Source organism: Mycteria americana, chromosome 2 (assembly GCF_035582795.1).
Source record: "Mycteria americana isolate JAX WOST 10 ecotype Jacksonville Zoo and Gardens chromosome 2, USCA_MyAme_1.0, whole genome shotgun sequence".
NCBI lineage: Eukaryota > Metazoa > Chordata > Aves > Ciconiiformes > Ciconiidae > Mycteria > Mycteria americana.
Genome location: NC_134366.1, coordinates 12,064,370 through 12,091,266, shown reverse-complemented (window position 1 = coordinate 12,091,266; position 26,897 = coordinate 12,064,370). Strand labels below are relative to the sequence as shown.

Genomic DNA, 26,897 nt, shown 5'->3' with positions numbered 1-26,897 from the left:
AGAGGGGAATGGAGAATGTTCCTCTGCTTGGCAAACATCTTTTCTCTTTCTAACTACAGTTTGGCATAAGGCTGAAGGTTTCCATATTTAAGTTGACTGTATGACATATTATGGCTGCACCTCATCCAGTAACTTCTAAGGTGCAGAGGAAAATAGAGTTTCAGCACATTGCATTAGCTTCTGTGACATTTATCTTTCTTCCTGTGCAGGGAACAATAGCCAACTCGCTAACATGTGTCCAGCTACATAAACGAGCTGAGAAGATAGCTGTCATGTTGATGGAAAGGGGACATTTACAAGATGGAGACCATGTGGCTTTGGTTTACCCACCAGGTAAAGAACTGGCATGTTTGGTACCTTGGTAGTCCCAAAAGTTTTGTCAAGATCCTTTAGAACGGTGCTGCACTGGTGGTGTTACCACCCTGTAAACAATGTTAACTGGCAAACCGCAAAATGTTTGCTGTATGTACATTTCTTTGAACTTAGTCAAACATATTTAAAAGAATTTCTCTTTCCATATGCACATAGATATTATTTCTTTGGGTTCAGATTAAGATTAACCTGTGTTTTTAAAACCTGTCTCTTATAAGCAGTCAATTTTAATTACTGCTTTTCTTTTAATTTGCTGGAAGTATACTATTTTATGAGCACACAATTCTGCTAAAATATTCCATCTGCTGAGTGTTCTTAGATTCACCTGTTGAATTCCCTCTTGGAAGTGCTGTGTTTCATGAGGGTGAAGCAGCAACACCTAGGAAGTAATCCATGTTTTTTTAGAATAGAAATATGATGAATAAATAGCAGATGATTAAGAAATACCAAATTATAATCACTATTTTCTCTATACATCTTTAACCTAGACAGCTCTCTGTGGCTTGGATTTTCATGCTTTGATATAAGGGCTTTTAAACTTGTGTGAACCGGTACCTTGTTTGACATTTGCTTGAAATTATTTCTGATCTAGTGCTGCTCTTTTATATTTAGCATTTCATGTGTGTTGGTGAAATAAACAGTCTGTTTTAAGGTCTATATTGTGATACTTGGTTTGTAAGGGCTGCAAGATACTGGTTAAAGCTTTATAGGAGTAATTTCTCAACAGTTAATACGAGAAAACCTTTTCCACAAAAGAAGACTAGTATTTTAAACTTAAGTTTTTATTTTCTGTATTTCACTTCCCAGGAATAAAGCATTTTATTGAAGGAACAATAACCTGTCAGTACTCCAGATCCTTTTTCACTGAAAGAATAAAACAGCCCCCATTGTCATCTTATCACAGCCTGTGTACAGCACCAGGGAGCTATCAAACAACAGTATTCACGGGATCTTTGTGCTGTTGTCTGCTCAGCCTCCTTAGATAGCCTGAAGTGTTCTGTCCACAATCTGTCACCTGCAGTCAATGTTTATGTAGAACAACACCTATTTTTATGCTAGAAGCAGGATTTCAAAATCATGACTCCCTTTTTTACTGTAAAATTTCAGGTAGATAAATCAAAGCTGCATATCTGAGGTTAAAAATGGCATGAGAAAGACAGTATTTAATGAAATGTCCAGATGTTCCTTCTGCAGCTGATAGGAACAGGCATTGTCCTACTTCATCTTTTGCTGGGGCATCCCTCCTCTTGTAAACTCTCATTTGTCTATAAATGTCAATTTAGGAAGGTAATTAATCTGTAGAAATCAGTCTTTTTAACAGGTTATTTCCTGGTCATAAAAGTGGAGTTCACCTAAATGATGATATCTGGCTGCAGCTTTGTGTGCCACCTTTGGTTTTTCATGCTCAGAAGAACAGTACAATTGAAAGGAATCAGTGAAGCTGAACAAATACTGACAAGGGGCTGAAAAAGAAGTCTGTTAAAGGGCTTAGTCGCTCATTTAACCTTCTGAGTTGAGTTCCAAGTAATATTTATGCTGACATAGGTGTCTGTGATTAAATTATTTGATTTTCAGAGGAGGATTTTTGTTTTGTTCTTCATGCAGGAATAGACCTGATTGCCGCATTTTACGGATGCCTGTATGCAGGCTGTGTGCCAATAACAGTTCGACCTCCACATCCCCAGAACATAGCTACCACGTTACCTACAGTGAAGATGATTGTGGAGGTGAGCAGACACCTGAAAGTGCACAAGTAGATTGAATGGGCAGTGGATGTGTTTAGTCTTTAGGAACGGTAACTTAAGTGAGTGGTGGTGTAGGTTGAAGACTTGTATTCTTTCCAAAGATTCAGGACTTCAGTGTGTTACAGGGTCAACACTGCTTGACAGCACACAACCTTCTGACTTCCACTGTCACATTTTGCCACAGTTATGCTACTCCTTTCAGGAAATATATTTGAAGTTCTTTCTTGTATTTAGTTATATGCCAAGAATGGCAGGATTCCTCACCTGGCAACACTACACTGATTATTGAGAAAAGTCCCAATGGAAAGCTTAGCTTGGCCTGATGGTGATTTGTGCTCAGCTCTGTACATCTAATTGTTTTGCAGTTTGAAGCTATTTCAAAGTTGTGTAGTGAAGATGTTGGTCGGTATTTTGTTTCATCCAGAGAAGTTGCTCAGCCTTTTTCATTCAATGCTTTCTTTTGGTATTTTGGCTTTATCTAATAATGTTTAATCTTTGTTGCATATAAATAACTGCCTTGTGCTTGTTACTGAGGGAAATAAAATGGTTGCAAAGAGATAGCCTTTTACATCTGGCAGCTTCTAATCTATTGAACGGAATTCTGAGTCTCTGAAAAAACAAGTTGAAACAAATGTGATTTTAACATTTCCAATTAATGTTGATATTTTCAAATAATAAGTACTAGAGATAGTTATAATTCGTGGCTTTCCTTATGGCATCAGATGCCACAAAGTATTGGTAGAGGTATGAGAAATTGTCCTATTGTCTTCAGGGTTCTCATTATTTAATATTTTGGCACTCTCAGTTTTTAAACATTAGTTGTTAAAATTCTGTAAGTGATGTAAAATGTGTTATTTTGTTTTTCCTTTGATGTTTAATAGCCAAACTAGATCTATTTGGTTTCATGATGAAAAACTAGGACAGTTCTAAGCTGACTTGTAATCGTCATCCCTTCAATAGACTAACTTTAAATAAAATGTTGAAACTAACTTTAAATAAAATGTTGAAACTTATTAGCCATATTAGCACCAGTTTGACTTAAAAGCCTCTCAGTTCTGTTTTACACAAGATTTTCTTTAATTTTGGAAGGGGATGACCTTGTAGAAACTAAAATATTGAGGCTGTTCCTTCATTGCCAATGCAATCATATAAATTTCCTGGTGTGATGGGGTCAAAGCCCGCTCTGACATGCTATATGTCTACACAGCACCTTTTGAAGTCAGTAAGAATCACTTCTGAACAAAATTTGGCCTACATAATTGTTTTGGTGATGAACTCATAGTAGTAAAATATAACTGAACATTACTGAGCCCCATCTCGAGCAGTTGCTAACACGTAGCTAAGATGTCTTCTTTCTTCTTCCCATTGTACCTACATGTTTACCTCTGACTTGCTATTCTCCAGGCATGGACATTCTGTATTTTAATAAACTTCCTGATCTTCCAGATAATATAATTTCTGAGAGAGCTAGTAACCACCAACTCTTGAAATTCCTTTTGTTTTATGACTCCACTATGTCCCAAATCAAGATTTTCATAGATTAATATCAGCTATGTAAGAATTACCTTGCCTTGCCATGACAGTGACATGATTGGATTGAGGGCTGCTGCAGTGGCTTCATTTGTCTTCACTTTTACCTTGAAATATTTAGATTGTCCATACAGGGAAATTGCAGGGTTAGACAAAGTAAGTAGAGCTTGGGTCAGTGCTTGTATGCTCCTCATTTCCTCATGCGCACTATAAAGTTGACCTGTAAAGTTGACCTCCACTGTCAACAGAAGCTGATCTCTTCTGCTCAGTAGTAAACTTTAGTGTACATATGGTTACTGATTTCCTTAGGTTGAACACTGGAAACTCAGTGTGCAATGAAATGTCTCAGATTCCTTAAAGAAAAAATACTCTTAGCAATATTCGCACAGATTCCCAAATTTCGAGGAAAAGAAGGATGATGCTGCCTTTTCAGTTTTTCCTCTGTACTGTCTTCAGTGATTAACAGTGTTCATATTTATGTTTGTCTGAATATTTCCTTAAATACATTAATTTTTATAATCAGTAAGAAATATTCTTGTAGTTGCTATTTACGTATTTTTTAAAATAGCAAATCTAAAAGGAGAATACCTTCAGCATGCGTCATCTAAGATTCAGTGCAGATGGTATTTGCAGTAAACTCACCATTTCATTTCTTAGTGCCACCTGCACAATTTTTGGTCTAGAGCTATTTTGCCGATGTCAGAAGAGTTCCCAGTGGTTTATCACTAGCGCAGGAATTGGGAATATATGGCTAACATAAAATTGACTTAAGATAGTAAAATTACTCGTATAAATGTCAGGCTAGGTCTTGGGTTATGTGAAAATATTGTTTATAAACCAAGACATATTGCCATCACATAGGAAATGTTTTGGTCACAGTATTCTGTACTGGCATTCTGGGTTGATAACTGATACAATGTGTTGGAAAAGTCACATTCTCAGTATTAAGGTGCCTTTAGTTTCATTACAATACTCTTCTCAAAGTGCAATTTTCATGTAATTTGTAAAACTCACATGACACAGTGTGCTTTGTGAGCTGCATTTTTTGTGCATCTTTCCTCCTCCTAATTGGAAAACATAAGACTAATATACCTGTGTCCTGTTCTGGCAGAAAATAAATCATCGTCTTGCTCATTTTCATGGGAGAATTAATCAGTATCCCATTGCGTTATTATTTATTTCTTAAATTCCTAGGTGAGCCGCTCTGCCTGCTTAATGACTACACAATTAATATGTAAATTGTTACGGTCGCGAGAGGCGGCAGCAGCAGTGGATGTCAGAACGTGGCCTCCGGTACTAGATACAGGTGAGTACAAAGGCTAGGGGACCTCTGTGTCTTCTTTTATCATTGTATTTGTCAAGCACGCAGAGGTCTGTCTGTCATGGGAGTAAGATACACATATTTTGTTTCTCTACTTTCACTAGATGATTTGCCAAAGAAGCGGCCTGCACAGATCTACAAACCTTCTAACCCTGAAACGCTTGCTTACCTTGACTTCAGTGTCTCCACAACTGGCATGCTAGCAGGGGTAAAGGTAGGGACTTCTTGTTAAAGCTCGCATTCCTGCTATCACGCCTGGCTGGCAGGTGGTACATTGCTCCTGATTTGTAACTCCTCTTGATTTTTGGTAATAGAAATTGAATTGCTTCCTCCCTTGCAGTCATTATTTGATTCCATTAACATGAAATTAGTTCTTCTATACTCACTATGGTACTGTTTGTGGCAAGTTTAGCCCCACTCCTCCTCCTCAGACTAAAAATTTAATTCCAATACCTCTGCAGATAGCCCAGTAGCTTGTCTGCCTGAAGCGTTCTTCAACTTAAGCATCTATTCTTTCCTTTTTATGAAGGAAATGAGACCTGGTCATCCAGGTCTCTACTTGTTCCAGTGCCCACTTACTGTTTGCTCTTTATTGCAACTCAGCTGCTGGCCATTGGTTTTCAATATTCACTTCTTCATGCTATTAAAGGGAACTGCCGATGTCTCTGGTATATTCACCTGGTACAATACTAGAGTGATCAGCAAAAAAAATTCATGTATATATTTGTTTGATAACCTTAGGCATTTGAGCTCTTTAAATCTCTATTCTGGCATTTTCTCCAACACAATTTCTCTAGCCACAATTTATCAAAGCTGTCTGTTCTAGCTGCTAACATACATATTATTCCAGTGTTGGTTTCACCAACATGCAGGCAGAGGTAGAATCACTCTCTTACCCTTACCTGTTACCTCCTTACTCCTATCTGTTCCATATCCAAGGATTGTGATTACTTCAGCAATTTTTCCTGACGTATCACACTTAGAGCCTGTATTGAACTCCTATAGTCTTTGGCATCATGTGTCTATTTTCAGAAGCTGTCAGCATACTTTATAAACAAAGAAAGCATCATTTTCCTAGTTTTCAGATGGAGAATTTGAAGCACAGAGCAGTGAAGTGACCAGCCCAAGGTTGACTGACAGTTAAATGAGCTGGCTGAAGGTCACATATCAGACACTCCTGGAAGATTCGTTTCATCTAACTTCAAATAGCTACAATGCCTACAGATATGGACTAGTCATTGGGCTCCTCAATAATCAACAGAGAGAAGCAGGGACTTTCAGGGTATAATTTATCTGATTTACCTGAAACATCTATTTTTGAATGGGGTGAATGTCACATAAGTCTTCATTTCTTCTAAAGGGAGCCTTAAATGATTGTTTCAGATGCAGTCATCCATATTAAATCAGGTCTGAATTCTACCTTATCAGACTTGCGGAAATGACTATTAACTATTCAAAGTCAGTATTTGGAGACCTTCAAAGATAGTCAAAGGCAGGGCAAGTCAAAGAACCTTTTCTTAAGGTGGCTAAAGGGAAATCCAGATAAATCTCCCAAGGAATTCTTGATTAGCTCCTGATATCTGGGTCACAAAGCCTCCAGATCACTGACTCAGCAGATTTATGTAAACAGTAACCATCTACTACATCATCACTAGTGATTAATTAATTATAAAAGGATCATAAGAGACCACAAGGCTTATATTCATAATGCAGTGGTGCTAAATTAAAAAAATGGCTAAAAATTTATGTGGCTTCTGAAAAGTTGATAAATGTTTTGTAATCACTTTGGAAGTAGTAGATTCTACTTATGTTTACTCTCAACTTCTTCACTAGCTTGCACCCAGTATGGTGTAAAAATTCACAGAGTAACACCAGCTCTGGCCCTACAGAGTTCAGTTTAATCCAGTGTGAAAAAGTGGTCTTGATTCAGCTAGAGTAGAATTAATCTCTGCTAACTGCACATGATCACCATGTGGACACCTGTTTTGGGCTGGTCTTTTTGCATGACTTGGAACATGTCCAGCCTCAGTTATGGCTCTTATTGGCAATGGAGAAAAAGTCACTTCTGGAGCTTTATTCCCCTGTTTACCTTAAGATCAAATAAATTTTACCTTCCAAGTGCCTGTTCCCCTCCACTGACTCTAACAGTACATAAGGCAACTAGCTCAGTATGTGGTGGGGATCAAAGGTTAGATGAGTTAAATCCTATCCAGGCTGTCTTTCTAACACGGGTATCTTTCTTGTTATTAACAGAGAGGAGAAAGATTAAAAGATGTAATTCTGTTCCCACTCTAGTTAGAACTTCTAAGCCAGGATGGGTGAGTGTGGGAAACATCCTAACACTAGAAAAAAAACCTCAGAAGAATTTCCTTTTGATCAGGTTTTTTGTTTCTACTTTCTGCTTGTTTTATCTCTGAGAGCTTTCTTACCAAGATTTTTAACAGCCTGTTTCTCAACTAAGAGCTGGATAACATGAAGACATTTTACAGAACCTTTACTAAGTTTATTGAGGATCTTTATCACCAAATGATTAGGTCATTAGTACCATTTTGCATGCAAAATCCTCTTCAATTTAAAAAATGCATTGGCATTTTTTATTTATTGTATTAAGAAATATGTACTTAGAAATATGTTACTGATGATCAACAAAATACTTCAAATTACATTCGGATTCTGCAATCATTCATTCCTTTGTTCTTCCAGAAAGTTTAGCTTGTTATCATTAGCTTTGCATACAGCTTGGAGCACATCTTTAAACCACTCACAGCTTTCTCCCTAAATCACTTCAAACTTATCATTCATTCTGTCTCCCCTCCCCTTTCATGGTTATGTGGATGCCCTCTTGAAGGAAAATTATGTTTTCTTAGATATAAATTACATGTGTGTTTACAGTGAGCAGAAAGTCAATATTTATTTGTTTTCTTTATCCTGTAACTGATTTAAGCACTTGGCACGGTTTGGGAATGAGCCTTCTGAATGACATAGTTGATCATTTTAATTACTTTGCTGTTGTCTTTCAGATGTCTCATGCAGCCACTAGTGCCTTTTGTCGTTCTATTAAGCTGCAGTGTGAGCTTTATCCCTCCAGAGAAGTCGCTATCTGCTTGGACCCCTACTGTGGACTTGGGTTTGTCCTCTGGTGCCTCTGCAGGTGAGGTTTCTCCTCAACCTTTTAAAATACCGTTTCCGTTGTACTACAACACAATAAACCGGATGATGTGAGTGATAAAAGGATGGGAAGAACAGACAATACCTCTGGGACTGACATAGGCAATTGGAATTACTGGAAGCTATATGGAGAGTACTGTATGGAGAATACGCTTTGTTTGAGCTGTAGGTATTTAGACTTATGAGTGCAGAGCATCAACACGGCTGCTCATTGACCTCCTGCTGTTTTATTGCTGTCTCTGCAGAGTCTGGATAGTTTTATTTGATGAAGGCAGTGCTCTACCAATATTACCTTAAGGAAGTGGTTTCCTGCTGTCCTCTTTTTCATTCTCTAATCTGAAAGCACGAGTAGATATCGGGGACTTCCTCATTTGTGGGACTTATGGATGTGATTTCTGCAGAGACATGGAAGTGTGTTTTCTTGCAGAAGGATACTTCTGTGGCAGTAGCAAAGCTATCAGAAAAAACATTTCTAGTGAAATGGGAATCAGCGTTTTTTGTTAATAAGAAGTTTAGAAATTTAACAGTTCTGTCAATCTCTATACTCCAGGGAAGTTACAGTTCAGCACTGAAATCAGTTCCATTGATTTTTTTCCTTTCTTTTTTTTTTTTTTTTAAGTTAGCTGGGTTGATGCAGAGGCAAAGGGGAAGAGCTATGGGGGTGTTAATGGAGCACATTTTTATGAAGACATCTTAGAGTCACATTAGTCCGACATCTTTGCTCCCTTCATAGAAAGTTCTTTGGTGTTAGCAGTACCGCTATTTATTTTTAGTTACTAAAATGAAGATAACCCAGGGCAATAAAAATACTCTGGATTAACTTATTACCGATTTACTAAATACCTGAAGGAAGCATTATTTGATAACAACTGCAATAATTTGTTTTCAGCAAGTATTGTTTATTTAAAAATAGGCTATTGGCCTGTTTTGTTGCCCTTTTAAAATATTTGTTATTAAATATTAAATGGGCCAAAGATTAATGGTATTATCTTATTCATTCTTGATCAGTCTTCCTCAGTCTTTCTTGATTTGAACTATACTTGCCCTAATATTATTTCAGATTTTACACAGGGATTAGAGATTTCTTTGTTTTGAAAAATCATTTTTTTCAATGTCTTATTTCTCCAACACAAAAATAAAAATATTGAGGCTACAAAAAAACTCAGAAAACCTTTCAGAAATGTTGAGATTTTAATTAAATCACTCATTAACTTAAATTTTTAAAAAGTTGATTTTTTTTTAAGTCAGTTGAATATTTCTTATATAGACTTATATTTTCCAGCATGCTTGATGTCAAGACTGTTAGGCCTTCGCTCTGCTGGGGGCTAACCCAAATCTGCCATGATGCATGCAGTGAAGCCAGGGAAGAACTGCAGAGCACCATAGGAGAGTTCAGCTAAGGAGTGTATTATTGTATGGGATAATGTTGGGACATGGAGCATCCAAGAATAACTTCTATGCAACATCATGATAGAACCGTAAAATACAGATAAATGTTGACCTGTCCAAAACCCAAATAATTTGTGGTGCCCATGACTCTCCTGAATACAGAAATTTTTGTTTCTTCCAGAACCATATTTGCAACAAATAAGCATTTGCTGCCCTTAGGTCCTTCCCAATACTAATAGCATTCAGCCTTTTAGGAGGAGAAGATTGTTTATGACTGGCAAGTGAATAAGGCAGCAAGCCTTTGGGAGAAAGCTATCAAGGTCTGTGCCCCTCTGTAGCTTATAGAAGGAATAGAAAATTTTACACCATTTTCAAAGAACAGAAAGGAAATGAGGGAGTTGAAGGAACTGAGATCAGGCCAGCAACGGTCTAATCTTAGGAACCATCATGCCAGTTTCTTCTTTGCCACTGATCTCCTGTTCCTATAAAACCAGAAAAATTGCAGGCTGCTTGAATTGCGACTGTCATTTAGAGAAAGCATCAGATACAGCTTCATTAATTCCACTTACAAACTTAATTTCCATTTCATTACTATTTTAGAAATGAGTATTATTTGATGTGATAGCAAAAAATACATCCTGGAGGTTATTAGACTGTTACTCTTCATAACTTAAAACTTTGCATTTTACTCTTTGTAGTTTAGCATACCCAAATCCTCCCCAACATTTTACAGCCCAGAATTCTACCTCAGAGGATTCTACTGTAAAGTTGTGATTGTCTGTCACCACTCCCATTAACTAAATTAATACTTCTAATGGCATATGGAAATGAAGTTAGATCTTCAATTTTTTATCAGCTAGGGGGTTTTGAGAGTGAAATAGGAACTTTTCATTTTAGGAGCCCAGCAGGAAGAGAAAGCAACCTCCTGTGCTGGGTGTGGTTAAAATGACAAGTACATTTTAATCCCTTTATTAACTAGACCAAAAGGAGGCATTAACTGAGGAATGAAAGAAAAACTAACCTTTTATCCCCATTGTAGGTGCTTAGACGTTGTGCTGGCCTGCTCCACTGCGGTGCCCCAGAATGCCCCATTCTGTGAGGTCAAAGCTACTTAGGAAAGCTGCTGGAGCATGGAGCCAGCCCTTTGGTAAGTTTGGAATATATTGCATAGTTTTGCAAAGTTTTTATTTTTAAAACATTTATTATTTTATGGCCTGAAGGGTATAAAATAATAAAGAAAAGAAACCTTGCAAAGCAGAGCAATACATTTTTTAAAAAATGGGATTTACCACGTTCCCTCTAAACTGGCTGCATGCTCCAGCAGGGTTTCCTTGGAACCTTTGTGATTGAACAGCACGTCCTGGGTGTGGCGGCAGTCATCAGCCCCATGTGAGTTCACAAACCCCAAACGTCCTAATTTTAACAGGTTCTTACTAATGACTTAATAAAAGAATACATTATTTTTGCGTTTTTCTCTTTAATAATCTCATTTATCCATTCTGAGAGGGTGATCCTAGTATTCTGACTTGCGTTGCATTACATTTTAAAATGTATTACATTCTTTGAAAGAAAAAGAAATTCAGTGTCCTCCAATGTAAAAGAAATCAATACTAAATCCCATGCTCAATCCCATGTTCAAAAATGCTTGCTGAAATTAAGACGTCCCTATCTTAATGCTGCTCACTGTGGGGCAGAATAGAGCACTCTACAGTTCGTTGGTGAGGATTTACTTAATTGATAGTTGCTGAGTGATGCAATAGAATAAGAATTTTCCCTCCATTTTAGCCCAGCTAAGCCAACTCATATTGCAGTTCTACTTTTACTACTGGAAGATAGAATTGTCCTTGCTGAAATTAAGATTAAGTACATTAATAATTTTAAATAAATTATATATATATTCTCAGAAACTGAGATTGTAGTAGTGCAAGTCAGTAAGACTCAAACTGAACGAGAGGAACTGAATTTTCCAGGCCACAGTGGCCCCATAATAAATAGTGTGAATGCTATAAAATGGTCCTGGGAAGGCTCTCCAGATAAGGTGCAGTGAAGTGGCTTTCTCCTGTCCTGCTCCTGCTGTCTCTGTTCCATAGCCACAAGCTGAAGTCCCCAGTGGTGCTGCCTCCTGCAGTTAAGTGGGAAAGCAGCTTGTATCACCTGAGAAGGATGCCAGAAGTAAGGGCAGCAGCGGGTCAGTAGCCTGCCAGAATGCAATTCCAAATTGCAGTTGCCATTTGTCAGCATTTATTGCCCTGCTGAAATTTCTGGAACTGTAATAAAACCTCAGACTTTACTATTAATCTGCCTCAGCACAACATGGGGTAAATCTTTGATTCAGTGGAACAGTTAATTGCCAAGATGTCCTTCCAGGCCTCTCCGTATGCTGCCAAAACAGCCTGCCAGGCAGTGGAACTGGTGGTGTAATCAGATGGTGCCGTCATACCAAAATACATCCTGGTGCACTTAACTGGAGTATTCCTGTCCTTGGGCAGCCCTCGCTCATTGCAGGCAGACGAGGCTCTTCACTTACTGCCAAAATCCAAGGCTTTGTCCACCACTTGAATACTTTTTTTTTCCCCCAGATTGCTTCCCTAAAGGAAGACAGCATTTCTAATAGGTGATCTCCCCCCTCAGCTACCACTGCATTTCACTCTGTGTCTGCATCCCAAAAGTCATTGTGACAAGGTGATGCAGGGATGCTCTATAGCCACTCTCCTTTTTTGTCTTCTTTTTTGCCTACTGCTTTTGCATTTTCTAAAAATGGTGGAGATTGATAAACAGACGTCCAGGTCTGTAAGATAGTCTCTGCAGTTCTGCACTGTGTCTAGTCCTGTTACAAGGCTTATATTAGGAGATGGAGTTACTTTTGTGACAACAGATTTCTACAGCAGTGGAAGAAACAATCTTGCTTCAGTTCCTTCCCAGTATTTATATAACTAAATTCTTGTGCCTACTTCAATATACCATATATCGTTGCAATTTCAGAATGGAAATTTTACCTTCCACAATTTATATTTAAACCCCTAGATTTTCCTAATATCCCATCTGATCCACCTGATGCCACAGGGTTCACCATGATTCTGTTGCTTCCAGTACGAGAATAGCAAAGCTGACAGCGTAACCATCTCTTGATGACTACCATGCTTCAGGAAGGCGAGATGGAACTGTCTATTTGTTCACTGCCTCAGTTTCAGGATTAACTGAACCATATCTGGAAGGTACCACACCTAGATGTATCTACCATACATCTCTACCATACCTAGAATTACACAGAGGCAGCACTGACAGAACTTCCTATAGGTTTGGGACCATATCTAGCTTTATCCAAAGCAGCCTTCCACAACTGCAGTCTGTTCAAGCACGTGGTCCTCTGCTTGATTGTTGGCATCCATACTAAGCAAACACCCTCTAACATCTCACAGTGATTTGAAACCACCAGAGTGGTAGAAATGTTTCAACCAGCTATACAAGGGAATGTCTTTTTTTTCTCAGCTTCTCTCCACCAAAACATTGGTGACGTACAGCTTCTCCGGGGTTAATGTGGAAGTATAAAGTCTGTGAATTTACAAGGATACATGGCTACCAGGAATGTTTTGTTGCTTGGCATGATTCACAAAACCTACATAATGTTTCTGAGATTGATTCAGGGAGGTGAGCCAAATTATGACTTACATCGTGGTGGCCAGGTGCTGCATAAACCACTTCAGCTGTGGAACTGGCACATTCACCCCAGAAATATGTCTTTGTAGTTCTTCTCCTAGCTCCACCAACTGCTCTAGCAAATCAGATGGTATGCATGGGTTATTAAACTACAGCTCGGTAGGCAAAGCCTGTGTTGGTCATCAAGTTTCCAGGCACGGTATCATCTTTCTGTAGGTTTATGTACTGTAGACAGGAGCAGCACACGTCTGAGGTTCTGCACCACAGAAAGTTTCCTTCCTGCTAGATACTTCCTGCTCCTCTACAGTTTAATTCTGAACTCCTCAGCATTTCTGAGGGATTAGAAAATTCAGAAAAGGTACTAGCAACATCTTCATTTATTTCTGTCTAATCAGAGTGATTTTTTTAGTCAAAGTTTGATCATAAGAGTGTTTGTTTCCCTCAGTCTGGAGAAGTTGGGGTTATTTTCCATACAAATCCTCATGCTTTGCTGCATGGCTGTTGGTGGGAGGTTAAGAGCAAACACAAGTATCTTTCTTACTTGTCCAGCATAAGTTGATCAAGAGAGGGAGACAGTTCACCCCCACTCATTAGTGTTGCTGAGGAGGAAAAGATTTGTCTTTGGTGTAAATTTGTATTCCTAAATTCCACGATTTTGGACTATGTCCTGGTAAAGTGCACTTGGAATCAATTTTCTGTTCTGCTACTGAAAGCAATACAGCTTTTTCTTCCCTTATTACTGTGGAGTTTTTGTGGGCACTTTCAGGATTTACATGGGCACTTTCACATTCACGTACAGGAATAAAGTTTGTTCTTTTGATTTTGTTTTCATTTTGGGATGTTCTTCCCAGTTGAATAAGTGGCACTTAAGGGATCTTAATGTGGTTCTGAGTAATAATTCCCCCACATTTGACCCCCTGTGTGGATTTCTTTTTTCCCCTGATAGTGGTTGCATCAACTAGAGGAGGTCAGGGATGGGGGGAAGGGTTTATGCTGAATGCCTGTATACTGTATTCATACAGATTGGAGCCCATCCCAGGTTCTTACTCGAGTGGTTAACAGCTTCCTGTTTGTAAGAATTATTTATTTACCAGACAGATCACACACCTTGATTGTTTGTGGAGCCCTAACCTTGAATTGGTGAAGAACTAAGACCTTTTGGTCTTCTCTGAAAAACTTAATAGAACTGGCTGAGAAAGAAAGAGTGAAGTAATATTTATAGTAAAAACTGTTACTACTCCCTAGCTGGGTTTGATCTGTCACTTGAGTTCAGGGCATACTCCTTTCAGGCTTGGGTAACTTTGCCAACATCTCTTTTCACATGTTTATGAAGCACATGCTCAAGGTTCAGTCATACTTTATTCTGATTCCATAAAAGCAACATAAAAGCATAATGCTTCATTTGACCGTCCCGTTATGTCAACCATATCCGAGAACACATCGCTTTGTGGCAAGTCACTGGTCATGAATCATCAAGAGTGGTGTAAATGTGGACAAGCAGTCAAAGATAAAATTTTTACTGTATGATAAATGAAATTACTTGAACTGTAGTTCATACATATTCCATGACATCCTCTGACTCATACTCCAGCAGAGACCTAACCTATTTGGATTATTAACTGCCATTGTGGCTGGACTTGTACACCTTTTATGCCTTTATCCTACCAAGTAAAGACATCCAGGTCACACAAACCTTGTTCTAAATTGCACAGCTTTTGAAAGCACTCTCATCTGGGTTTTTGGGGAGTGGGGGCACTCAGTCACCAAGGATGGAATCTGTGTGAGTAGCCCATCTTCAAGAATTGCAAAGGTGTGTATCTTCTTCCTAATGTCAAATGTTACAGAGATGCTCATATTCCTGAAAATAAAGTTCCATTTCGTGTCTTACCTTGGGCACTTGGATTTGAAAACGTCAGCTTTACTTTACCAAGATGGCATTTCAAGTTTTCAAGTCAGAAATTAATTTCTCTCATGTGCATCATAAATCTCTGGGGCTTTATGGTCCTTTCTCAGAAATTCTATGATTTGGGGGTGTTATGCTATGACCGTTCTGATTTGAAATATCTACAAATCACAAATTAAGATGTGAGGAGGACTGTGAAATTGATGGTAAATCTGCCTGTCTGAGATGAGTGAACAACATAGGACCCACGGGAAATAAAAACATCAAACTGGGAATATTTTTTTCCCTTGGGGACAACCTTGGGTACCAGAGAAATTAGCTCCGCCATAATTGTTTCCTTCAGGGACCCTGTTAAGTGTCTTTTCTCAATATGTACGCTCACTGGGTATCCAATAAACAAGAGAAGTAGTATATTTGGGTTTTAAAAGTTCATAAAACTTTCACAGAAGAAATTTAAAGCCACAAGGATTGTTAAATTGGGGCCAGATTTACTCCCTTAAAAATGATTGCAAACCTCTTGCTTACCTCAGCAGGAGAGAGGTTATTTCCATATTAAGCAATCAAGTACTCTTTTAATCAAGGTATCTTAAAATGGTAATTACTCAATCTTAATTATTTGTCAGCAACACATAATTTTTGTTGATATTATAGTACTGTTTATTAGCACCATTAATAACCAAGCTATTTTGCTCTCTTCAGTACAGTTCTAGCAGCAAAGTCCACGGGCATTTTGAGTAAATTAGTGTTTTAGGAGCATGTTCTGCCCGCATTCCTCATGATTCCTTATAGGCTCTGAAGGTATAGCAAAAAACGGAGTTAAACTTCATGTCAAACTGCTGGACCTGTAGAGCACTGTACGACATTACGTCGTTCATCCAGCGCTGTCATAAACTTTCTGTTCTAGTAACCCATAGCTTGTAAGCATCTGTGGACACAGGCATTTAGCATGCGTTAACGAATCTTGTGTCTTTACAGCGTTTATTCAGGACACCAGTCTATTTTGATTCCTCCCTCAGAACTGGAGACCAATCCCGCTCTGTGGCTTCTTGCCGTGAGTCAGTACAAAGTGAGAGACACTTTTTGTTCCTATTCGGTCATGGAGCTTTGTACTAAGGGACTCGGTTCGCAAACAGAGTCACTGAAGGTGAGTAGTTCTGTCGTCCTGCACAACCTGCTGTCTGCACGGTGGTGTTTGAGAGCCTTCCCTGCCATGAACGGCTGTGCTAAATGTCTGCAGCGAGGAGAAAATCATCAGAGGGCAAGGGCAGCTTCCACAGAACCTGTGTTATTCCTTGCCAAAGGCTATATATAAATGTCAGTCATTCTCTTTCAGATCACAAGGCTTTTAAACATCAAGGAAAGGCTTTTATTTACCTAAGCTTTCTGATCTGTGTTGCAGCCTGTGTTGGAAAACAGAAGTGTAAATGTCCAAGAGGCCCAAGGAGTATTATATTGTATATTATGTTTTATGAATTCCCTGATTGTATGAAGTACTAGTTTGGTTTTGGCCCCTGTAGTTAAATAATCACGTACTTAAAAGTACTGTATTGTTTTAACTGGATTGTCCTCATTGTATGGGGAGGGGGGGAGGGGCGTATCTTCTTTTTTTTCCCCCCAGAATTAAAAGCCAGGTGTAGCCAGTTACATTTCTGAAATAATCTGGAATTTCCAGTATGCTACTGAAATAAATTAGATCTTGGGATACTGATATTTGTGATGTCTCCAGCCCTTACCATCCTCGCTTAATAATTCCCTAATTAAAAAATCAGTTTTTCCAAGGCTAGACACTGCTTCCTGTTTGCTATTATTCACTGGCTTTCTGAATTAATATTGGGAAATAGCATTCCCTCCCTTCCGAATTAGCATACCCATCTCTTCCTATGTGCTCATGTTGAGATGACAAGCAAGTATGTCTGCTCTTCTACAGCTATTAGACTGTCATCTGGCCATCCAGCCTCCAGGAAAGATGGAAATGATACTGGCACCTTAGCCTTTATTCCACTATTCTTCTTGAATCATACTACCTATATAATACACTTAAGTACTACTACTAACTGTTTTTCATTAAATCTGCCCATTTGTGGCCTTTGTTACATTTTAACTTCCTTTTAGGCAAGGGGACTGGACCTTTCACGTGTACGGACATGTGTAGTAGTGGCTGAAGAACGACCTCGGATAGCTCTTACTCAGTCATTTTCAAAATTATTTAAAGACCTTGGTCTCCATCCACGAGCTGTCAGCACATCACTTGGCTGTAGAGTTAACCTGGCAATATGTTTACAGGTAGGATTTTTCACTCCTTAAGTTCAAACTAGTTTTAAGAAAATGGTTTTCAGTAAGAAGCATTCATTGTATTTCCTTCGGCTGCTTGGTTGTAGACATATTAAGAAAATGCATGTGGTACTTAACGTTCCTGCATATACAGGTAGTGAATTTCTGTTACTTTGTCAACTATTCATCCCTCTCATGTTGCAATCATAGCATTTATTCTGCCCGTGAATACAGTAATTCAGAAAAGTGCGTGGTAGTGACAGAATGTAGTCCAGAAATGGTATTTAGTCATGTAATGTAAAATCCAGTTTGCTAGTGCTTACTTTAGTATGTTACAAAATGGATTCCTTCTGTTTATAAAATAATTCCAACCCTTACTTAATTAACTAGGTAGATATTTTCTGCACGCAATTTATTGCTTACAATGGAAAATTGTTTTGCTACATCTCTTTCATTTCTGTTTTGATCCACTAATCAGAAGGAAGTACCCAGGGATAATACAGGATTTAACTTGCATTCTCCAGGAATCTTTATTGAGTCACGATTTTAAGGACAGATGGAGCACTGTAGCTATCTGGTCTGAATTTCTGAATAGCCTCTACATTTTCACCCAATGATAAGTACACCGAGCAAATCGTTTTAGGCTGATCTACAGTATATTATTTTATCTTTCAGGACTTTGAGTGATGAAAGCTAACTTGCCTTTTTATAAGGTGTTCAATTTTAATTAATTTTGCCGTATTTCTAGTTTAAATTTATCTGGCATTAGAGAGTCAGCCATTTTTTATTTTATTACGTTTTTCTAATCTAGAATAAAGAATCTCATTTCTATCATGACTCTAATACACAGCTTAGTGTTTGATAAATAGATAAAGAATCTTAAGACATGCTTTCCTGATCTGTGTCTCATTTTTATGACTCCAGATCTCTTTCTGTCCTTCCAAATCTGGTATCAGAACTTCACATATTATTCCTGTAATAATGCCATAGGTGTCCTACTCAGATGTAATATGATTTCTGACTTAATAATCTTTTTAAATAATGCAAGAATCATTTTCTGCATTGGCAGCTGCATTGGCTGGGAAGTTCCATATCCATTAGGTCACCTACCATGTCTCTAACCTTTTCAAAGTCACTGTCTCCCTGGTATAACTTGCCTGTACTTTATGTGGTGCATCCCACATTTCAAATCTGGCAGTTACCCCTAGTTTACATTAAAGGATTTCTCATGCATGTAACATGCATAATTGCTCAGGTGTGGAAGCCATAACAGATCTTCTCAGTGACACTATAAATAAGGCATCTGCTATTCTTTTCCTGATTGTAAATGTAAAGATTTTTTTATTTTATCAAAAAAATGTGACAAATACAGGTGGTGGGTTCAGCACAGACCAATATGTCTGTGTGTTATGCCTGCATTAGCCTCTTGCCCTTTTAAACATCACTAAGGAATCCTGCCTTTCATCAGACCTTGGCTAGTGACCTCGTAGTTCAGCATGTTACCAGAATATGAATACAGGAGGTATGCCACATCTCCAGTACTGCTTGCTTTCTCTCTGACTACCCACAGAGTATCCCTTCATCCCAGGGTGACTTTAATTATTATTATTATCAAACATATGACAACACGAAGCTGAGCAGGGTTAAAAGTAATTCTGTGTCTCAGAGGTAGAGTTCTTTAGTTTGACATTCTGTAATTGCTGGCATAAATATTCTTCAGGAATAAAAGTTTAAGAAAATCTCCTGTCGTCTCAAAAGCAGCGCTTGAATCCTTCAAAACAGTTTTACCCTAACAAAACTTAATAAATAGTCTGGAGGGAAAAATACATCTGGTAGGTTAGAAACATCTATGAACTCAAGCAGCATCTTCCCCCGTGTTTCTGTCATGGATTTGATACAAAAAGTACTGACTGAGGTTTTGAAATCTCTTCTGCTGAATGTTTCTTTGCAAGAATACAGGCCTCTTCATTTCTTTCTCCGTATCTAGAGTCCTGGGTGATGACAAGGCAGAGAGGACAACTCAGAAAATATCTAGGAAATCTTTAGGCACTCCCACCTGAGGCAGCACAATTTGGATGGTACCAGTTTAGGCCAGTTGGCAGGTGCAGGTTGGTGTGCTTTCCCAGTCAGCAACCCAACCAAGCTTAAACACTTGGCTGGGAGGGGCACAGCAGGCAGCAAGGACACTGGCAGCTTTCCCTCAAGCAGAAAGGGAAAACAGAGGAGAAAGAGATGAGCTAGTTACTTGATAACAATGTTTTTTTTATTTGCTCCTGTATCTGTAGCCATTTTGAAGTGCCCATGGGATGTCTTTTACAGATGTGGGGAAGGAGGGAAGTAATGGCACACCTTCATGGCAAACTGCTGACTTTCCTGACAGATCAGGATGGGGCCCATCAGCTCCCCCCTGCAGCTGTAGTTGAGCTACTTTTGAAAAATAACTGAACTTCTCTGGCTTCTGGTCCATGAAGGGACCAGACATGAAGGATGCTGTAGATAACAAGGACAGATTAGCTGCAGAAGTTTGCTTGCCACTAATGAAAATCTCCATTTCAGGCTTGCAGTGATCTCTGGGCTGTTCGTGGTGGCTGTTTCACGAGAGAAGTCATTTGTTCAGGATGAATAATAAAACCAGGGAATGACATTAAGCAGCAGTAAGCCAGGTTCAATGCCCAAGCATGCCACGCTGGAAGTAATATTGTACTGGGTCTGCCTGGGACAGAGTTAACGTTTTTCATAGCAGCCTATATGGAGATGTGTTTTGGGTTTGTGACTGAAGCAGTGTTGATAGCACACCAGTGGTTTAGCTGTTGCTGAACAGGGCTGCACAGCATCAAGGCTTTCCTGGTTTCTCACCCTGCCCACCACACCACCACCCCACTGCCCCAAGCGAGTAGGCTGGGGGAGAGCAAGAGGCTGGGAGGGGACACAGCTGGGACAGCTGATCCCAGCTGACCTGGCATATCCCATACCATATAATGTCATGCTCAGCATTAAAAAAGGGGGGGAGGGGGTGTCTTCCAAAGTAGCCATTGCTCAGAGGCTGGCTGAGCATCATTCTGCTTGTGGGAGGTGGTGAGTGATTTCTTTAGCATCACTTGGGGTTTTTTTCTCTTTCCTTCACTTATTAAACTGTCTTCATTTCAACCCACTGTTTTTCTCACTTTTGCCCTTCCTATTGTCTCCCCTGTCCCACCGGAGGGGAGTGAGCAAGTGGCTGTGTGGGTGCTTAGCTGCTGTCTGGGTCAACCTACTACAAATGTGCAGGAAGGCTGAATACACTCAAAGAAACTGGAAGTCCTAATCAGCGTGGAGTTAGGCTGGATTTTTGCTTGACTATGTATATCTGCCTTTTGATTGTGTTAACTCCTTAGCTGAAGTTTGCTTCTTAGATGGTTCTTTACGATGGAAATTCTTGAAAGAATTGAATCCACTTTTACAGTTACTGAATCAAACTGTAAAAGTGGATAACTCTCTAAAGGAATATTATTAATGATACTGACTATGAATTTAAGAACAGCACAGAATGAGAACCTTGAGTGAGGTGATTAACAGCCTGGCTGGTCTTACAGCTTAGTGTCAGGCTTCATTGAGTTCTACTAAGATGTTGCATGTCAGTTCATAGGACAAACTAAAAGCCACACACTGTCTAGTGTGGAAGGCAGAAAAGCCATTTCAGAACAGGCTATATTTAGTAATGTTACCATTCCAAGTGGAAAGGTTTTTGAAGCATTTAAGCCAAGGGTAGTTTGGCAAGTTTTAAAGGGGTTTGAAAAATTACTGAAGATGTTACTTACAAGCATCACCACAAAACATGTCATTTTGATAGAGAATATAAAGATACAGGATTGCATCCTTTGAAGCATCTGGTGGTAGACACTGCCAAAGACTGGGTACTGAATTAGGCTGAATGCTCTTTCCAAACTGACTGAAAGTTTATGGCTAGTGATATTCTGGAATAGCTTGTGGGCTATTCTGTTTTCTGGGCTGAGGAGCAGAATGAATTTTAATCCTTGGTCAACAATGTTCCTGAAATTAGCATTGTTTCCAATATGTTCCAGAAATGGGTCATGATTTCTGGATTCTTCACACTGCATAAAAATACTTCTAAAGATGTTTGAGTCAATAGCATCTGCCTTTGCTTTTTTTCTTCCAAGCTGTGTCATCCATGAGATCAGCATGTGGTTCCTGGAACAACATCTTCCACAGTGATAACTGTGATCCAGCCTATTCTACGGTCTTTCTAAAATATTTATCTGCTAATCACCTTTCTAAACATATCTCAATATTCAGCTATTGACCCTTACCAGCAAAAGCCTATCCAGGCTTTCTTCTCTATGGGCTGCTTCTAACGCAGATTGGATGTGATCTTCGATACCTTCTTCACTTCATTTCCAATTTTTTGGACAAATTTAAGACTCAAGTGTTTCAAGGGGAAGGTATCCTGATTTTTCCAAAAAGCTTTTACTGTTGTTGCCCCCTCCAAAAAGAAGGGGGGGGCCCTGTATGTACATGTATGTGTGTGTCTGTGTATGTATGTATAAAAACTTCATAGCAGAATTTGACCTTTTATTAAAGATTACTTTAAAAAGGAAATAATTGTGATAATCCCTTTGGTTCAAAAGAGCCTTAGTCTACCAAATGAATCTTAATTTCAGGATTAGGATCACTAACAGACTAATGCATTGTCATTTGTGTTCATTTCCTCTCAAATTTAGAGCAAATTTACTGTGTTTCTTTTGATTTAATCATTTTGGACTAGATTTTTAGAGGTATGCTTTTGAAAATAAATAATTCACTCCATCTTTAGGCATTTAAATACCATTAATATCTGACCTTTTATGGCTGTATAGGCACAGGTAATGGTCCAGGGATTTCTGAGATTAAAAGATTGCATCCAGCATATTTTAATTCTCATTAACTAGAATCTAAGCATTCTCAAGAGAGAGAGAAAAATAGATATGAAAAGTAGCCTGTTTATTACAACAGCACAGATGGTTCTCTAGGATTTTAGCTAATTTCCATTTAAGCACTTGAAATAAATATTTTCATTTTATTCAACCTGCTACTCAGTTTCAGTTGAGGAAAAACTTCTAGAAGTTGTTCATTTTCCTTAGTTAACCCTGAAAATGTACTAACAAATCTGCCTAAGTGAGGGCAGGAGAGAAGGATTCCTATTGCTTCTTTTACATCACCTTTAAGTTAGATGGCAAGGTTAGGTGAGTTATACAATATCCATCTGTAGTCAGTAGAACCAAAGAAATACTTCCAGAGAGAGCTTCATTCGGCCTATCAGGTGCCCGTCTTGGAATGGGATTCATCACCATCAGGAGATACTTCCTACCTTATACTGCACACTTTCTTCTTTGATGGCTGAAGTTATGTGAAATGAATCCTTCCTTCACTAGCAAAGGGAACTTTGTTAGTAAGTTTAGGGCTTAAAGCTAATGTTTCTTTTTACTTAGTGATAGATCACACTTTTTGAGGATCTTCCATATCAAAAGTAATAAGGGATAGCTCTGCAAAGAGTGCAACAGGAGACCGTGCACTTTATTAGAGGTATGATTCACACTTAGCAATGTAGTACAGCTCTGGGTGAGTTCCCTCAGATTCTGTGTTTTCCCACCTTTACTATGAGTCATGCCATGAAGTTCTTTTCATAGCTTCGGCTGCTGTGCTTGCGTACATGAGATTGTTAAGTGTACATCAAAAATTCTATTTCTGAGCATCACTGGAGCAGAAGTAGACTCAGAGTAAACATTGAGGCCACATCCTTAGATAGCAAAACAAAACAAAACCCAAAACAACAGTTATTTTTAAATCCTTAAGACTTCTGATTGCCTAGTTCCTGGTTTTTAACAGGGGAGGGAAGCAGGGAAGTGCATGCAGCTTGGCCTTTGACTTCAGTGGAAATTAGGTACAGGCTGAGTGCTGGCACATGGTCATCCCCACTGCTGAGTTGTTGCGGTAGTCCTCCATGCAGTTTTGACCTGCAATGTTTTCCCTGGCATGTTGCAGAGGTTTGCATGGACCCAGGATGGTTCACTGGTGGCAGCCTATGCATGGGCAGGAGGTTCATTTAGTACAAGGGATGTGACTTACGATGTATCCGTTTTCAGACAGAAAATGATGTTTGGCCCATTTTATTTCCTTGAACACTACCTAGGATGTCCTTACTAAGTACCAGATACAACAGAAGTCATGTTTTTTTCTTGTTACCAGCTTTACAGATGTTCTCTATCTCTGTTTTGCAAAATAAATGTGCACAGACAAATTGAGTCAATCACTCTGATCTTGGCTAAGACTTCGCTTCTTTTGAAACATTTTCAGAGTATCTCACCTGCAGCTGGCCACAGAAGGATGATGCTGAGACTTCAACTGCTGTTTCTCAAGCCCTTCCTTAGTTAAAAGCCATATGAGACTCTGGTACTCTCAAAGTCCTCTCAGGACCTGCAGTATAGTCACGAACAATGAATTATATAACTGATGGATTTCAGCATTCTCCTGCTTTCTTGCAGTTACACTGCAGTGTTCAACCTGGATTATTAGTAATATTTCTATTTTGGGGCAGGAATGTAATAAGCAGATCCATCCTATTTTTTTAAATGCTTCATCTTCCCCCGCATCCAAAATAAACCTATTTTAAGATGCTGCTGTGGCAGCTTCCTGTAGTCTTTAACTTTGCTGGAATTCAGAAGTTTGATGAGAGGGATATGGGACACCAGTGGTCTCAGAGCTCTTTATTTTCACAAGTTAGGGCAAGTCCCACTGCAGCCATCTGGTGTTCGATGCTCCATGTGACAGTAGCAGCTTAGGACCAGTCACCACTGTGTTTTGTCTCTTTGCTATGTTACCAATTGTGGTGGTGAACTGATGGATTTTTGTCGGCTTTTAATTTTACTGTTCTTTATACTTATTACACTGTTTATCATAGCAAATAGACTACGAATGAATAATTTTTGAACCATGAAGTTACTCCATTTAGTTACGGTCTTTATTAATTAGCTTGTGCATGAAGCCTTGATTTTATTTCACTTTAGGAGCAGGTTAATCTGTATGAAACAAGGTGTAAGTATCTTTCTCCGTTGTATACTATTTTTTTTTCCAAAAAGAGAGCTTACTTTTGATTTCCAGAGGACATCACTTACAGCCTTCTTTTAGTAGTGAAATGGCAGACCTGGAATCCCTGTCTCAATGGATGTGCATAAAAATAGCAGGGCCATAATGTTTACTGACTTCTTCACCAAAAACAAAAAAAAAAAATCAGTATGCTAGACACGTGTTTTCCACTAACAACGTTGTCTGTAGTGTCCTAAAACCATTGAAGTCTGTTTGTCCAAGGTTAGCAGTCTACAGCTGTCTCTTCTGTTGCTCTACTAAAATGTTGACACCTCATTTTTTACTTTTTTTAACCTTTAATGGTATAATGGTTAATTTGTAAGATTCCTGTATTTGACATTGTTTTTCTTTTTATTTTACTCCCTGCTTTTTGCATTCTCCTCTTTTTTTTTTCTCCCACCCTTCATTCCCATTTTTTTATTATTATTTTCGTCTTGTGTTACCTTCTTTCCTTCTCTCCCTTATCCCTGCTATTCCTGCTGCTATAGCCTCACAGGCTGGGGAAGCTGGCCGAGCAGGTAGGGGATTTTCATGTTCCCTCAATACCCACCTATCAGCTTCCAACAGTGGGACAGACTAGAAATTGAGTCTGGAGATTTGGGGATTTTCAGATCCTTCTATGAAATTATAAACGATTCCAGTATAGCTTTATCTGGATGCAGGTTTCATCAAATATTAGCTGTCTGTTGTTACTATTTCATTCACACTGAAAATAACAAATACCATAGTGATTGTCTTTGATTTTCAAACTTGACTGTTTCCATTATTTTATAAGTCAATTCAGGTTTAGTTGTATTTTTAAAGATAACCAATTTTTCCTTGGTTTTGGTTTTTTGTTAACATTGCATATATTTCAAATAAGTTCTCCACTCAGCACTAGTCTGTTACACTGCTGAGTTTACTAGTAGACTGAAAATAGTGTCGTTAATAGCTAGAGAGGATATTGTATCTTGTATTGTGTATAACAAGCTAAAGAGGCTAACATGCATGTGCAGCTCTATTACTCTTTTTCTCCTCTGGTGGTGGGTCACTATCAGTATCTGTACAGTAAGTATCAATTGGTAGTGGTAACTCTTTCCCCCTTTAGATACAAAAATTATCAATTTGTGGAACTCCATCACAATTTTTAGTGCTCCACAAATTGTGGAACTACAGTTTTGCAGAAATGGAAAATCTGGCCCTAGGCATTCCTAGTGTCGAGAATTGTACTCTATAATATATCCCAGACGGGACAGAAATCATTGGGAGTTGATGCTGTCTGCTGTTTTAAGTAGTAAACATCTAAATAGCTGATAAAGGAGTTCCTGCACCTCTAGATTGCCAGGGATAGGTGAATTTATCTGCTGGGAAAAAAAATTTCAAAGTTTTCCAAGGTTTCAGTGTTCCAAAATGAAGTTGTGCTTTTCTTTTAGCTTTCTGCTTAGCAGCGATGTGAGGTATGCAGCAGAGAAAAGAGCCCTAGACTACAGCATTGGCAATTCACATGATGTTCAGTGGTGATGAGTTTGAAGTTTCAGATAAGGAAAGATCATAGCAGGTTACAAAACTGCAGCAAAGCTGTGGGTGGAAGGGCCTAAAAGACTGTATCATCTCTGTATGAAAGGAAACTAAAATTAGTCTACTGCTTTTCAAGTAACTAAATATTGTGACATAAAGCAAGGATTTAAATTATGCAGTGGAAGACTGAAAAGAAACAGAATAATTGCTTACAGACCTTCAATCCACATTGGTTCATGTCATGCGTGCTACCTTTACTATCTTTAGCTTCAAGTATATTCTCTGTTGCATGTATGGAAGACTCAGTAAACCATGCTTCACATTCCTGACCATGTGCTTCTGCCATTAAACTGTGTCTCCTCAGCAATTTCTGCATTCCTTTATATGGCAAAATGTGTTTAACATTTTTTGTATGTATCCACGTGCTGATTACTTGGCCTTTTGTAGCAAATAAAACCTATGTTGACGTGTTTGGTTAAGTAGTATGGCCGCTTGATGTTTTTCTGAACCCCAAGGTAACAAGTACCTGACGGTAGGTATGTTTTCCAGTGCTCTTTCTGATTCTGTAAAGCTGAGCTTTGTTTGATGAATAGCTTAAATATAACTTGTCATTTGATTAGCATAATTAGCAGTGAAATGAATGTTTGGTTATTTGGGGGGTAAAACTCTTTTCTCCTCCCAGCCTTCAGGTTCTGATTAGCTGATGTTGTTGTTTACAGGGAACATCTGGACCAGATCCCACCACAGTGTATGTTGATATGAGGGCACTGAGGCATGACAGGTCAGAACCACCTTTTTCTTTTTCTCTACACACAATTAACAGAATTTCTAGAAAGAGAGCTACTTCAGCACGCCTCCCAGTCCCTGAAAACCGTTGTTATACTCATAAATAATTTGTGCTAACTCCTACCAGCGAGCAGACATA

The 26,897-nt window shown here is 38.7% G+C and overlaps 1 protein-coding gene across 6 annotated transcripts in view; it reads left to right on the top strand.

The window, feature by feature from the left end:
• Positions 1 to 26,897, top strand: part of DIP2C (disco interacting protein 2 homolog C) — a 327,852-nt gene that overhangs the window by 270,938 nt on the left and 30,017 nt on the right. For 4 of the 6 annotated variants that reach the window (XM_075492421.1, XM_075492425.1, XM_075492419.1 and 1 more), the window contains 9 exons: positions 210 to 333; positions 1,978 to 2,099; positions 4,842 to 4,953; positions 5,073 to 5,182; positions 7,989 to 8,119; positions 16,061 to 16,229; positions 17,198 to 17,368; positions 24,964 to 24,993; positions 26,692 to 26,753. In XM_075492421.1, coding sequence (XP_075348536.1) covers positions 210 to 333; positions 1,978 to 2,099; positions 4,842 to 4,953; positions 5,073 to 5,182; positions 7,989 to 8,119; positions 16,061 to 16,229; positions 17,198 to 17,368; positions 24,964 to 24,993; positions 26,692 to 26,753 — 1,031 coding nt within the window. The remainder of the gene's footprint in view (positions 1 to 209; positions 334 to 1,977; positions 2,100 to 4,841; positions 4,954 to 5,072; positions 5,183 to 7,988; positions 8,120 to 16,060; positions 16,230 to 17,197; positions 17,369 to 24,963; positions 24,994 to 26,691; positions 26,754 to 26,897) is intronic. The other 2 variants (XM_075492422.1, XM_075492424.1) reach the window with 1 other exon arrangement.